Below are 14,948 nucleotides of genomic sequence, written 5' to 3'. Positions count from 1 at the left end.
TCTTCCATCTTAGCTGAGGAGTGACGTTTGTCCCCAGCTCTCTGTCCCAGAGTGTGGTGCCTGCTCAAACGTTACTTAATGTGAGCACTTGATGGCCACAGCTCCATTTTATAAATTTGAAAAAGATGTATGAGGTATAACTGACTTTCCCAAAGTCAAATATTAATAAAAAACAGTGAAATTAAGACTAGATTATCTCATTTTTAGAAAAATCCAAATATCACTTATGTCAACATGCTAACGCATTTCCTTCTAGTTTTATTATATGAATATTACATGTGGTATATTTTTACATGTGGTAACAGTGTAAATATGATTTTGTATCATGTTTTTCTCTGTACTTTACTGTATGCACTTGTCCATGTCATTTACAGATTTTTCCAAAAGTATTTTTTCCCTTCCAAGGCATTACATTACCTATTATAATATTCTATTTTATGGTATACTTAATTTGTTTGATAATTTGGAATAAGTTGAAAAGTGAATTCCCTTATCATTTGTCAATAATTGTTTCAGAGTTTGGATGCTACAAACATTACAGTAAAGAAACTAATAGATAGGTACTTCCAAAAGGGAAAGAGCCCTATCTGTCTTATTTATGAAGGCTCCCTACTCACTGCCCAGCAAATGGTATCTACTAAAAAAAAAAAAAAAAGTCACATTATTGGGTATATTCAAATCTTCATTTTACTCTTATTGTTTTATCTTATTGTTTTGCTAAATCATTGTTAGATGTGGAATTATTGTGTCAAAGACTATGGTATGAACTTTGGAAAAGTTCTTACATTGCTCAGATGCCACTGTTATTTTTCATAAAGATTGTACCCATTTGTACTCTGGCTGGGAGTGTGGGAGTGTGCCTGGCTAGTAATTTCATCAATAAAAGTTATTAATCATGTTAACTACTCTGCTGAATTAAAAAGTTAAAAAGTGATTTTTTTCATAGTTGTAAGGTTTTTAAAAGTTCCTATTGAGTTACAACATACTCCCTGGACTCTATTAGTATATGTAAAATATCTACATAGCACAATTATTTTATATTGAAATAATAGTTTTCTTAGTGCTTTGCAAAGCTTACCATGTATAAAGTTACAGTTTTGGTTTTGTTGTTGTTTTGGAGCAGGGTCTTACTCTAGTCCTGACTAACTTGAAACTCACTCTGTAGCTCCAGGTTGGCCTCAAACTCACAGCAGTTCTCCTTCCTCAGACTCCTGAGTGCTGGACTTTATTACCTTTTTTAATTCTTAAAAAGCATTATTTATTTGTTTATATGCAAGGAGAAAGAGATGCAGAAAATAGGTGTGCCAGGGCCTCCTGCCGCTGCAAACAAATTCTAGATACATGCACTACTTTGTGCATCTGGATTTATGTAGGTACTGGATAATTGAATCCAGACCATCAGGCTCTCCAAGCAAGCACTTTTAACCACTGGGCCATCTCTCCAGCCAACATTTTTTAGCTTGTCATGCGTTTATTTGTTTTATTTTTTGGAGAGGAGATTAAGTTCTATAGTGTCAAATTTAGCTTTTCCTTTGCAAGTTTTCCCCCATTCATTTTATGTTTCAAAATTAATTCCTTTTCCTTAAAGCAGTTAAGTAATAATTTGAACGCCTTTCTCATATCTTTTTGGAAGCAAGATCTCTAGCCCATGCTAACCTGGAACTCATTCTGTAACCCAGGTTGGCCTTGAACGCACAGCAGCCATCCAACCTCTAGTATTTTATAAAAATTACTTTTGGCAATAGTATAAAGAGGGTTCTAATTCAAATTATTATTTTTGGGTGGAAGGGAGGTCATTAGCTTTTCTTCCTTTCTTTTTTAATTTTTTTAAATCTATTTACAAAAGAGAAGAGGAAGAGGCAGATAAAGAGAGAGAGAGAATGGATGCCCGAGGGCTTTCAGCCACTGCAAATGAACTCCAGACGCATGGGCAACCATGTGCATCTGGCTTACACCAGTCCTGGGGAATCGAACCTGGGTCATTTGGCTTTGTAGGCAAGCACCTTAACCACTAAGCCCTCTCTCCAGCCCGTCATTTGCTTTTCTAATATAAGACATTGCATTGACTCAGGCTGTCCCCCTTAACTCACATTGTTTTTCTATGCATAGTTTGTTACTTATTATTCTTATAGTGTGATATCTGTACCCTCATAGTACTTTTAAATAATTGATAGCAACACCTTATTTTTTGTGTGTATATGTGCATGCATGTGTATATGCATGTATGTGCATATATGCATGCATATGTGTGTATTTGTATGCATGCATGTGTGTACATGTATGTGTGCATTCATTATGTGTGCATGCATGTATGTGTGTATGCATAAATTATGTATGTGTATGTATGTACTCATGTATGTGGAAGCCAAAGGTCAACATGAGGTGTCTTTTGCAATCACTCTCCTCCTTATTGTTTGAAACAGGATCTTTCTGAACCCAGAGGTCACCAATTCATCTAGACAAGTTAGTCTGCAAACCTTTGGGATCCTCTGTCCCTGCCTCCCCAATGCAGGGATTCCTGGCATGCACCACCACGCAAGGGTGTGGATCCAAACTCAGGTCCTTGTGTTTGCACAGTGTAGCAGTTAACTCTTGTTTGTGGGGACAAAGCACCCGACCAGAATCAGCTTATGCAAGGAAAGGGTTTAATTCCATATAAATACTGCACACTAACCGATTGTGCCACTGGAACTCTGAAAAGAGTTTAATTCCAACTTGCAGTTGCAAGGGGAAGTTCCACCCTGGTGAGGAGAGCATGAGAACAGAGAGCAGGTCATCACATCTTGTCCCATCAGCTGGAATGAAGTAGCAAGAGTGAGCTGGTCATCAACACCTAGTGGGCTGGGCTAATAAACCTCAAGGCCCACCCCCAGTGACACACCTCCTCCAGCAAGGCTCCACCCCCCAGAGCCCCACAGCTGGGGATTAATTATAAGGCTTCATCACAAACACATGAGTCTATGGGAACATTTTACATTCAGACCATGACATAAGGCAAGCACTTTATCAGTGAACCATTTCCCCAGCCTACAAAGCCCTATTTTTAATCTTGTACTTATAGAGGCACATTAAATGATTTGTCAGATGGAAAATAAAAATCCCTTTAGGAGCAAATTTGAATCTGTAAAGTGATCAAGAAATCTGGCACCTTCACAGAGGCTGTGGTGATTCACCTCTTCCAATGGCAGAACTGCAGTGCTATATGCTAGTGTTGTGAAACTTAGGGATAAAATAATAAAATACACAGTGTATCTCTGCTCCTGATGAGCCATTGTGGGTACAAGCAGAGGGATTTTCTTGGCAATCTTCCCAGCATTGAATTGACCAGCAACCGTTATAGAGTATTTGCTGCCTATGGGTGAAGGAATGAGGACTGGGGTATCTGGGAAGTTATCTGCCTGCGATTTGTATCTTAAGGCTATGGATCCTATGCCAGAGATATGGATATAGAAATTCCATTCAGATGGCAACGATGATGTGTTTGGGAGGGAGAGGGACTTTACTACCTCAAGGAGGCACAAAAGACACTCTTACCCTGAAGTTCATTGCAGTATGGCTATTACATTACTATGTCATGCCACATAACATATTTCATTTGTGTCAAAGACAATCTTCTACAAAATTTTTCTTGATCATATTTTTTAAAAAAGAAACAACCAAGAATAAGTACATAGTATGTTTCTCTATTTAAAATTTTAATTTTTCTTTGTCTTTTTGTGATTTTTTTCTTTTGTGTGGGTGGTAGGTATATGTATTTAACTGTGGAGATGTGCATAACCCAGTACACACACACACACACACACACACACACACACACACACACACACACATGCCAGAGGAGAATGCCAGGTGTCCTCTATCACACTTCTGTTTGTTTCCTCAGGGTCCAGCCTCTGACTGAACCCAGAGCTGCTGTTTTCAGTTGGAATGGCTGACCAGCAAGTCCTAGTGATTCTCTGGGTCTTCGCTCCCCATAGGACAGGAGTTTCAGGCATGCATAGCCACACCTAACCGTTTACATGGGTGCAAATTGTGGGGGCAGGTGCCAGATAGGCAGCTAGATTAATTAGGCAGCATCAGGACAGCCCTTAAAGGCAGGGGCCTTAGGACGCCACACCTATCTCAGCTTACCCCACCTTCCCCATCCTGAGATTCAGTGTTTATCCATCCCACCCAGTTAGATCTCGCTCAAGGGAGCATCCTGTGCAGGTGTGGGTGGATTTCTCCTCTAAGCCCAGGCCGATTGGCTGGGCCACCTGTTGTAGTTGTGCTCAGGTGGGATGACACAAATCCTATATCCCCCTAGATCCATGGACAGAGAGGCCCATTTTTCCTCTCTCTCTGGAGCTGGCAGCAACATTTTTCCTGATCTTCGAAGGGGAAGAGCTCTTCCCCACCTCCGCATGGCTGCCAGGGTGGGAAGAGACACTTTTTTTCTTTTATTACTATCTTCAGTTTTGGTCCTTCTTGAAAGCACACATTATTTTTAAAATTCCCTCTCACATTTTTTTCCCAAGATCTATATATGATCACATGGACTCCTGAGCTACACGTGGCCCACTTGGGCTTCTGGGCTCCACATGGTGTACTTCTCCGTACTTTATTTCCCCTTACCTCCCAGCCTTCCCCTTCCCCCACTCCTTTGTAAAATCTGAATAACATATGGTATTTTAAAAATCATTCTCTTGAATCTGGAATTGCCAATTCTTTGGTTAGTTTGCAGATATGAACTCAGGGCTTGGTTCCAGGAAGTACCCCAGAACCCCAATTTCCCCATTACAATTCTCCATTTAAAAATATTTTTATTTATTTATGAGCAGAGAAATAGCGAGTATGGACCTATCAGGGCCTTCTGCCACTGCAGATGAACTCCAGATACATGTGCCACCTTTTAAATGGGTTCTAGGGAATTGAACCTGGGCCAGAAGGCTCTTTAAGCAAGCACCTTTGACCACTAAGCAATCTCCCCAGGCTAAGATTCTACTTCTTAAGATATTGACTCATTAGATATTGAACATGTGTTTTAAAAATATCTTAACAGACCATATTTAAATTAAGCATAAAGCAGATTAAAGTGCATGCCTTTAATCCCAGAGCTCAGCAGGTAGAGGTAGAAGGATCACCATGAGTTTGAGGCCAGCCTGGGACTAGAGAGTTAGTTCCAGATCAGCCTAGCCTAGAGTGAGGCACTACCTCAAAAAAATAATTAACATTAATTAATTAAACAAATTTATAATCTAAAAATCTTTTTAAAAATTGAGGAGAAATGGATGGCTTGGGCAAAATAGAAATTTTAAAAAGAATAAGCTTTCTTCTGGGATAGGATGATGCCCCATCACATGCAAATGCACACAACTTTGCATGTGCAGCCCTCTTGCCATCGAACACATGTACCACCAACCCCCCCCCTCCCTTGAAGCAGATGTAGGGTTTGTTTGCAAAACTGCAGGTGCACAGAGTTTATGGGAACTTCAAGCATTGCAAGGCACTTATCCCGAAGCCTCATTAGCTCAGTTGCCACAGTAGGAGAAGTGAAGGTCCCTTGAATTATTAAAGAGTAACCAAATCAGTGTGTCTTTGCTCATAAGCATCCAGGTAGCATTCATTATTCCACCAGGCTATTTTATACCCTCAAGCTGCTGAGCTGTTCTTTCATCCCACAGACTTCCATGGGCCTGAACACTGCATGAAGAAAGAAACTCTTGATCTTTAACAATGATGAAGTGCCTGCCTTCTGGCATCTGAGAGAACAAAAACAGGAAATGCAAACTGCAGGGTGGTTCAGTAAAATTACTGAGTTGTATAACAACAACAAAAAAAAAGTTTCCATAAATGCAAGGCTTTGCCTCTTTGAACTTTTGAATGCCCTGTCACTGCATGAAACCCACAGAGAAGTGGTGTTTCTCAGCCAAAACTTTCAGGAATTTCAATGTCTAGAAATTTTCAGATAAGACCGTCTTCTTGGTGGTCCCAGATCTTAGCAGAAGGTGAAGGCCACAGTGGATGGTCGGTATTGGCTGAGGGAAGGATGGGCGTGGATGCTGGATGAGTTCCAACAGTGAAGCAGATGGTAACCCTGTGGCAGCGAGGTGGAGCTCTGGTGCCTCTCACGCCTTCATTTTATGTAAAGGAAGTGGCTCAAATGGCAGAAGGGTGGGGAACTGTCAGGACCATGTCCATCCTAGTGTGGAGTGGGTATTCAGTCACAGTAAGTTGGTGTGCTCTTCTACAGAAGAGTTAGCTCGTGTGGAATCAGCCGCCTATCGGTGTATATTTGAATGCCCCGAGCGCTAATCTATTTCGGTTTTCCCTGTATCTCTTTAATTCATCTCAGCTTAGATAATGCAACCTATAGTGCACTAGAATTTGCCACATCTGGACTAATTTCATTTATCTTTTGGTAAAAGTGGCTCTCACCTGTTTTTTGTTCCATTTCTATTGTTCATTGAAAGTAACGTGTCTGCGCTTTTTCTGCCTTGTCTTTCTTTCTTTGTGCTCCTGAATGAAGACAGATTCCTGCTGCCAGTGTTTCATCTCCTGTATCACTGGCTTAGGGAATTTCATTTTCTGTGACTATGTACAATTATATGCATGTATATGTACCCAGCTCTGTGCCTGAACACATAAAGGTATAGGAGCATGTCTCCCGTACTATATGTTGTGTCTGTTCATGCCTAGTTTGTGACAAACAGCACGCTATGTGCTGAAGTCATGAAAATAAAATATCAACCTTTGAACAAAGATGCAGACTGTAATAAAAATCATTATTCTTTTTTTTTTTTTTTTGTTTTTTGTTTTTTGTTTTTTGTTTTTTCGAGGCAGGGTCTCACTCTGGCTCAGGCTGACCTGGAATTCACTATGTAGTCTCAGGGTGGCCTCGAACTCACGGCGATCCTCCTACCTCTGCCTCCCGAGTGCTGGGATTAAAGGCGTGCGCCACCACGCCCGGCTTAAAATCATTATTCTTTAATGAAATCATAAATAAAATTGCTTGTGAAATATATAACTGGAATGATTTAGATAGGAGGTGTTCAGAAAGGGTATAGGAAACAAAGGCTGTGTGCTTTTTGGTCCTGAAAGCTGAATGATAAGACACTGTAAAGAGGACCATTGTGAAAAAAGTGGCTGGCCTGCCAAGTAGAGGCTAAATAAGGTCCCAGAATTAATGTACCTGGAAGCCAAGGCTGGACAATGGCATTTGGTATGAAAGATTCTACAAACACTACCTTTAAGTATCATTTCAGGTTATTCAATTCTTTCTTTCTTTTTTTAATTTGACATAAAGAGGGAGAGAGAGAGAGAGAGAGAGTGGGTGGGGGCTCTCCAGGGGCTCCAGCCATTGCAAACAAACCCCAGATGCATGCACCACCTTATACATCTGGCTAACGTGGGTCCTGGGGAATCAAACCAGGGTGCAGGAAGACACCTTAACCACTAAGCCATCCCTCCATCCCTATTCCATTTTATTATGTCTCAGGGAACTTACTGGCGTAGCCTCCCATGTAGAAGGTTCAGAAGAGGGCCAAGCTTCACAGCCGAACAAAGCACAACTACAGTGCAAAAGCAAACAAAATGTTATTCGTTGACTCTTTGATTTGCTTCTAAAATAAAAATCCCTATGAAGATTTTTTTTGTTTTGCTAATTGATGTGTTCATACATAAAATTTCATTAAATCAAGATTTTTCAATAGAGACTACTTTGAAACTTTAGCCACCATTTTAGTTTCTTTCTCTTTGTGTAATCAACTATTTGCAATACTGAAATCTCAAGGGTCCATGGAACTGGAAACTGGTGTTATTTTGGGGAAGGGTACTGTAGTGAGCACTGAAATTAACAAAAGCCTTCTGCGAAATTTTTATTTGCCAAGTATGTTAGAAAGATTGCATGGCCAGCTGTGTCCTAATGAAAAAGAACAGAACAATTTCCAGCTTATTTCTTCTTATAGAGGAAGGGTTCTTCACACCCTAATGGAAAAAGGTTTCTCCTGGCTTAATATGATTGGCCCATGATTGGCAGTAACCTCACCTGCTATGTAGAAACAAAATGAAATAAAACTTCCCATGTACAGCTACTGGCCAGGTCATTTCTTATTGATAAGAAGGAATTGGAGTCTCGCCCATCAGCTAGGTCAGTCTTCCCAGTGAATGGCATGACACTCCAGTGAATGCTGGAAATTTTAGTAATCAGCCTCTTATTCAATAGTCAGGTCTGATTTGCCCCATTTCATCCAGTGATGAGTATTCCAAAATGAATTCCCCTTCCACCACTTTGTACAGAAACAGTATTAGTTCCCACTTCCTGTTCCATAGCCCCACAGTCAACACCAACACATGTCAAGTGATCCACAGACTCACAGACCATGGCTCCACACCAGAAACCTAGATCACTAGATACAACCTACCTGTGAGATTATTTGATCACACCAAACTCTTGACATGAGCAAATAATGCAGGAAAATAGGACCTCATGGACTACAGCCAATGTGTGCAGCCTAGTCTGGGTTGCAGAATATTTTCCAAGAATATGTTTTGTCACTTTCAAACAATAAAAATCAACCAGTGGGGTGTTGCTCATAGGACTTATTTAATGATCTTTACTAAATATTGATTTATAGTTCTTTGGGGCTGGTGAAGGTGCCCACAAAATTTCTTCCTCAAATTAAGAGACTTATACTTACTTTTGTGCATTTGCAATTTCCAAAAAAAATGTATTTTGCTAAACATGAGAACCCAGACTATTAGCAAAATAGCCCTAGTTCTACACTAGTGGAGAGCAGATGAGTGAGGGCCATGCATTCTTCCTCCACCCAGCATGGTACACAAGGTCTGTGGAGAGTGCCCACGTGGTCAGTGTGCCATCCTGATTCCAGGGAGGTATATAGGAAAGTGAACATCTTCACTTTGTCTTGGTGTCTCTTCTGAAGATTTCTATAGAACTGAAAACAATTGGATCAACTGTTCTACCCTGTCTCTTTTTCTTTTAGTTGTTCAAGTTGGCTTCCCATGTCTTGGAAAACAAGATGGGGTGGCAGCATTTGAAGTGAATGTGATTGTAATGAATTCTGAAGGCAATACCATCCTGCAGACCCCTCAAAATGCTATCTTCTTTAAAACATGTCAACAAGGTGAGCACTGATAATGACTCAGGAGATACCTCAAAAGGCTTCCAAGTACGGTTTAGGCAAAAAAAAAAAAGTTATTTTTTTAAAAATAATTATAAGCACTCCCATTGCGTGGTAGAGGAGGTTAAGCATAAGCTCTGCTAATAGTCCTCAGACATCCTTTGGCTTTGACACCACTTACAATGTTAAGGACTCCAATACCTATCAAAGTACCATTTTTTCTTCCCAAGTTTCCAACATAGTATTTGGCAGTCCCCGGGGTGTTTCATTGTGGGCACAAATTTCCTCTTTTCTTATTCTGGGTCCTCATTGCAAGTGCCAGTAATTAGAACCACTTTCCACCTATCAAAGGTGACACTGCCCACACTCCTGCCCAAGGCTTGGCACAAGTCACACCCACAAAAGACAGGAAGACATTATTAAATGTGACCCTGCCAGTCAGGGCCTCACTCAGCAACTCACAGCCATGCCTTAGGGCCCTGTTAAGTAGACTGGGGCATGTCTCCTCTCTTATCCCCATTCAGGCCTTTCCAGCACAGAATATCAACTCTAGATTTTGTCAATGCTCTAAAGACGTGTGGGGAAAGTCATCCCTCTCCCCGAAGGCGAACTTGAGAGGCAAAGTCATTTGTCCTACAGCGTGAGTTGAAGGAGGTGCTGTGCCTGGATAGGTGGGTAGAATGGAGGGCAGAATAAATTTTGCTTTACTCTCCTCCATAAGCTTCCTACTGTTGGAAGTTGGACTGCAAAAGGAAACATCTTACCTAAGAAGATTTAGTGGATTTCAAGTGGTGTGAAGAGGAGGTTTGAAGTAGCTGGAGGATGCTCAGCCATTACAACCGTTGGGCACAGTGGATTAGAAATGACCGCTAATGTCTCACCCAGGCTGTAATTCACCCAAACTGTTCTCAAGGGTGCGCTCTAAACCTTGTTTCTCTTTGATGCAGCTGAGTGCCCGGGAGGGTGTCGAAACGGAGGCTTGTGTAACGAAAGGCGAGTCTGCGAGTGTCCTGATGGATTCTATGGCCCTCACTGTGAGAAAGGTACCGGGCGGGGGACCCGGCTGCCCTGGCTTGCTTTCTAATGAGTGTGGGTGTCACAGAGAAGACACACGTTGGTTATTTTTTTTTTTTAACATGTCCCTGGAAATTATTTTTCCGGGCACATTATAAGCATTTGGTGAAGCTTTTAAAAAACCACAGAAAGAGCTATTGGAAAGCATTTCTCCAAGGAGTGGTTTTCTGCTAAAGCCGGTGTGTGATGACAGGACCAGAGAACTTTGGCACGACGCCTGCTCTCTGCGGTCCCTCTGCCCGCTGCGCTGGTATTAGCACTGTATTTTGGGATGATCTTATGAAAGTTTTAAGGCGTTTTTTCTTTATTTCATTCTTCCTTAAAAGGACCCAGTGTCACCATTGATTTGAAATTCTTATATGCCCAATTTTATTTATAAATTCTTATATACACAAATATTAATAATACAAAATTAAATCTGCACCTGTTATAGAGTCAGAAAAGAATAGTTGAAAATCACTTGTGCAATAAGTATATTTGCTTAGAGAAATTATTTTTAAGAAAATTACATGAAAAGTGATAAGCAAGAAAACGAGTATTGGTTCTAAGATACTTCCATAGTAAGGGGTTATCTGAACAGAGTAAGTAAACACATTTTTCATTTTCAAGAAATAGGGATGTTTTCTGATTTGTGTTGATCTCAGAATTTGAAGAGCAAGGAAATAGTGCAGAGGAAAAATATTTACAGCCTCGCTTTAAAAGAGCACATCATAGTCAAGATTATGCTGGGGAAAATTTAATCATGCATTCAAAATGGAACAGATTCAAAATTCTTCCTTAAGAAATTGGCTAAGAAGTTGAAAATAGCCTGATTAATACCACAAAACAATTTTTAATACAGCAAAGTTATATTCTGAAGAGTGAGCATTTGAAAGCCAATCACAAAGTTTTTAAATGTGGCAATGTTGAACCTACTACCACAAATATTTCCATTTGACCTAAATTAGAGTTTTTCTCCCTCCCTTCTCCCCCCTTAGCCCTTTGCATGCCGCGATGTATGAATGGGGGGCTTTGTGTGACTCCTGGTTTTTGCATCTGCCCACCTGGATTCTACGGAGTCAATTGTGATAAAGGTAATTTTTTATTTTTATTTGCAGAACAGAGTTCTTTTAAAATTCAGATTAAAATAAATAAGCTTAACATATTGTCACTTTGTAAACAGGATGCATCAGGATAAAGATGACTGCTTTGATAACCGGAAGTCAATTTGAGAGTAGCTTAACCCAGCAGAAGCATGTCTGCACTTCCAGAGTGCTCCAGTGCAGGAGTGTGGGTCTTGGGCAGTGTAGCTCCTCCTTTCAGTGATCCAGGCAATATCTCTCCGTGGTCTTTCTGGAAGCTTGGAGTGTTCTAGGTCCAGCCTACAGTAAGAGAAAAGGAGATTGAAGTAGGCACACCTTTTAACAAAGACAAAACAGTCCCAGTTCCTACAGTGGCTCACAAAACTTCCATACCTATTTTCAGGATAGGAATTAGGCTCAAGGTCCTACATGGATGAGGTAGAAGGAATGCCATTCCAGAGGAAAGCTGTCTTCTCTGGTTATGGGTGGACAGCCTGGGTGGGGTGTTTATGTAAAAAACTAACTGTCTCTGTCACATTGAATTTTAGTATACCCCAAATTGGTCCTGTGGGTGAGTTTTTGGGGGCTCAGGTTGAACAACCTGCTCCAAATTACCTGACCTGAAAATTTACTGTCTCCCAATTCTATACTCTGTTCACAAGCCCCATTCCTCAAGGTTTGGGTGCCTCCCATGGTTGTTACATGGACAGATTTTACTCACAGAGAGTAGAATCCAATTTTGCCTTAAAACATTACTGAATGATCCATATCTTTATGATATTCCTGACTATTTTTGCCAGTGCCCTTTTAGGTGGAAAAAAATTAAAATATCTTACACTACATGACTTCATGAACTTATTCTTTATCCATAATGCTAATTGCAATACAGCAATTGGTTTTTGTTCATAAAATGTGTCTTGAGGGCTTGAGAGATGGCTTAGCAGTTAAGGCACTTGCCTGTAAAGCCTAAGAACACATATTCAAATCTCCAGGTCCCACATAGGCAGATGCACAGTGATATAAGCACACAATGTTGCACATGAGCCACAAAGGCACACACACATCTGGAGTTCATTCACAGTGGCTGAAAGGTACTGGCACACCCATTCTCTTTCTCTCTTTCCCTCTTTCTCTGTCTCTCTCTCAAAAGTAAAAAAATAAAAAATATGTCTTGGGCTGCAGATAGCTGAGTGGTTAAGATGCTTGCCTGCAAAGCCAAAGAACCCAGGATTGATTCCCCAGTATCCACATAAACCAGATGCACAAGGGGGCACATATGTCTGGAGTTTGCAGTGTCTAGAGACCCTGGCACACTCTCTTTCTCTCTCTAAATAAATAAATAAATGAAAATGTACTTTTATAAAAAGGGACTGGAGAGATGGCTTAGCAGTTAAGGCACTTGCCTGCAAAGCCAAAGGACCCAGGTTCAATTTCCCAGGACCCACATAAGCCAGATGCACAAAGTGGTGCATGCATCTGGAGATTGTTTGCAGTAGCTGAAGGTGCTGGAGCACTCATTCTCTTTCTCTCTCTCTTTCTCTTTCTTTATCTCTCCTTCTCTCCCCCCCCCCCAATAAATAACCTTATATATTTTTTAAATATCCATTTTTACCAACTCAAAAAAATACTTTTATTATCCAGGAAGGATTGTAGAGCTTCTGAACAATGGATTAATTAATCACATAGAGGTAGACTTTACACTGTATTTTGGAGCAAACATTAACGGATAACTTTCACTAGTCCTAGGTGCATTTGCAGCAAATGTTAAGAAATGACTAGGTAAGCACTGGCCAATATGTCTCAGCCCCAGTCAAGGTTGCTTAGTGTTTCTGTCTCATTGCACAACAGAAATTGTATTAGTCCAATTTCCACTATTATGAAAAAATACCTAAGACTGGGTGCTTTATGAAGAGGCTAATACAGTTCATAGTTCTGGAGCCTCAAGGGCATGGCACAGTCATCTACATCACACATGGCAGATGGCTCCATGCTTGGGAGGCCTGGCAAGAAGGAGAGCTCATGTAGCATGACAGGAATCCAGAGGCAGTCAAGGGCCAGGCTTGCTCTTTCTGTAACAACTTGTTCTGTCAGGAACTGACCAAGGTGCCATAAGAAGCACAATAATCCTTTCTGAGGATGTTGGCCCCAGTGACCTAATCATATTCCATTAGATCCCACTTCTTTTTTTTTTTAATTTTTATTTATTTATTTGAGAGCGACAGACACAGAGAGAAAGACAGATAGAGGGAGAGAGAGAGAATGGGCGCGCCAGGGCTTCCAGCCTCTGCAAACGAACTCCAGACGCGTGCGCCCCCTTGTGCATCTGGCTAACGTGGGACCTGAGGAACCGAGCCTCGAACCAGGGTCCTTAGGCTTCACAGGCAAGCACTTAACCACTAAGCCATCTCTCCAGCCCTAGATCCCACTTCTTAAAGGTTCCATTATTTCTCCATACCACCAGGCCGGTAACCAAGATTCTAGTGCATAAAGGTTTGAGTTCAGAAGCTTGGTCAGGATGATAAAATATGCAAGCATCAAGAGTGTGGCTAAATTGACTGAGTGTGGTAGCTGAGGCAGGAGGATTGTGTGTTTAAATATTTCATTGATTTACTTAGAGAGAGGGAGAGATAGAAAGAGGTAAGGAGGGAGAGAGAGAGAGGTAAAGGGGGGGGAGGGAGAGAGGTAAAGAGGGAGGGAGAGAAAGGGCACACCAGAGCCTGTTGCTGCTGCAAACTCCAGATGCATGTAACACTGTGTATCTTGCTTTATATAGATACTGAGGTTGTGAACTTAGGCTGTCAGGGTTTGCAAGCAAGTGTCTTTAACCACTAAGCCATCTCTCCAGCCTCAATTTAAGTCCACCCTGGTCTACATACTATTCCCTATACACCCTGACTCAAAAAAGAAAAGAAAAAAAGGACAAAGAGGAGAGGAGCCAGACTTCTAGAGCCAGGCTTGACAAATCCTATTGATCCTATTTCAGTCAAGCTACCAAGCTTGTTGCAGTTTCCATACCAATGTCCTCTTATACTCATGAGACACACAAGTGAGGAGACAGGACATAATCATACAAAAAAGTGTCCCAGCCCTGGAAACATCAGCTCTGATTGGCACAGAAAGGCCCAGAGAGCCATGTCTTCCCTCATCTCCACGTCAAGACGCCAAGTGTGTAGCATCCCTGTCAGCTGTGGGATGCTTACCCTCCAAGAAGCCAGATATTCATGGAGAATCTTAGTTGAACTTGTCTTCCACAAAGAAAGGACGCACTTACACATTCTGGGTATCCTTTCTGGGTTTTGTAATGAAAGTTTACTTCAGCCTTTGTTCATCATTAGCAAAGTTATAACTGGGACAAGAACCTTCAGGACATACAACCAAAATTTCTTAAAATCCAAATTTTGGTTTGCTGAGACAAGGTGTCATTAGTCAGATAGCCAAAGCTTACCTCAGACCCTCAATGTAGCCAAAACTGGCCTTGAACTCCTACCTCTCTAGCCCCCACCTCCATGATTGTAGGGGTACGAGTATATACCTCCACACTCAACCCAAGCTCCAATTTAAATCTTTTTATTTTATTTGTTTATTTATCTTTACTGGATGAGCAAACTTGTCCTTTATCTATTTACTCTTTCCTAATACCATTTCTCTGCCCTCTTTCTATTTTGGATGCCAGAGAACAGTAACATTCTAG

The 14,948-nt window shown here is 41.1% G+C and overlaps 1 protein-coding gene across 1 annotated transcript in view; it reads left to right on the top strand.

Moving 5' to 3' along the window:
* The window catches only part of Wif1 (WNT inhibitory factor 1), a 71,592-nt gene that overhangs the window by 43,361 nt on the left and 13,283 nt on the right, over positions 1–14,948 (top strand). The window contains exons 4-6 of the mRNA XM_004650060.3: positions 8,985–9,125; positions 10,070–10,165; positions 11,174–11,269. Coding sequence (XP_004650117.1) covers positions 8,985–9,125; positions 10,070–10,165; positions 11,174–11,269 — 333 coding nt within the window. The remainder of the gene's footprint in view (positions 1–8,984; positions 9,126–10,069; positions 10,166–11,173; positions 11,270–14,948) is intronic.

The sequence above is a fragment of the Jaculus jaculus genome, chromosome 6, assembly GCF_020740685.1.
Source record: "Jaculus jaculus isolate mJacJac1 chromosome 6, mJacJac1.mat.Y.cur, whole genome shotgun sequence".
NCBI lineage: Eukaryota > Metazoa > Chordata > Mammalia > Rodentia > Dipodidae > Jaculus > Jaculus jaculus.
The sequence above is the reverse complement of the archived record's forward strand: the minus strand, read 5'-3'. Positions and strand labels throughout refer to the sequence as shown.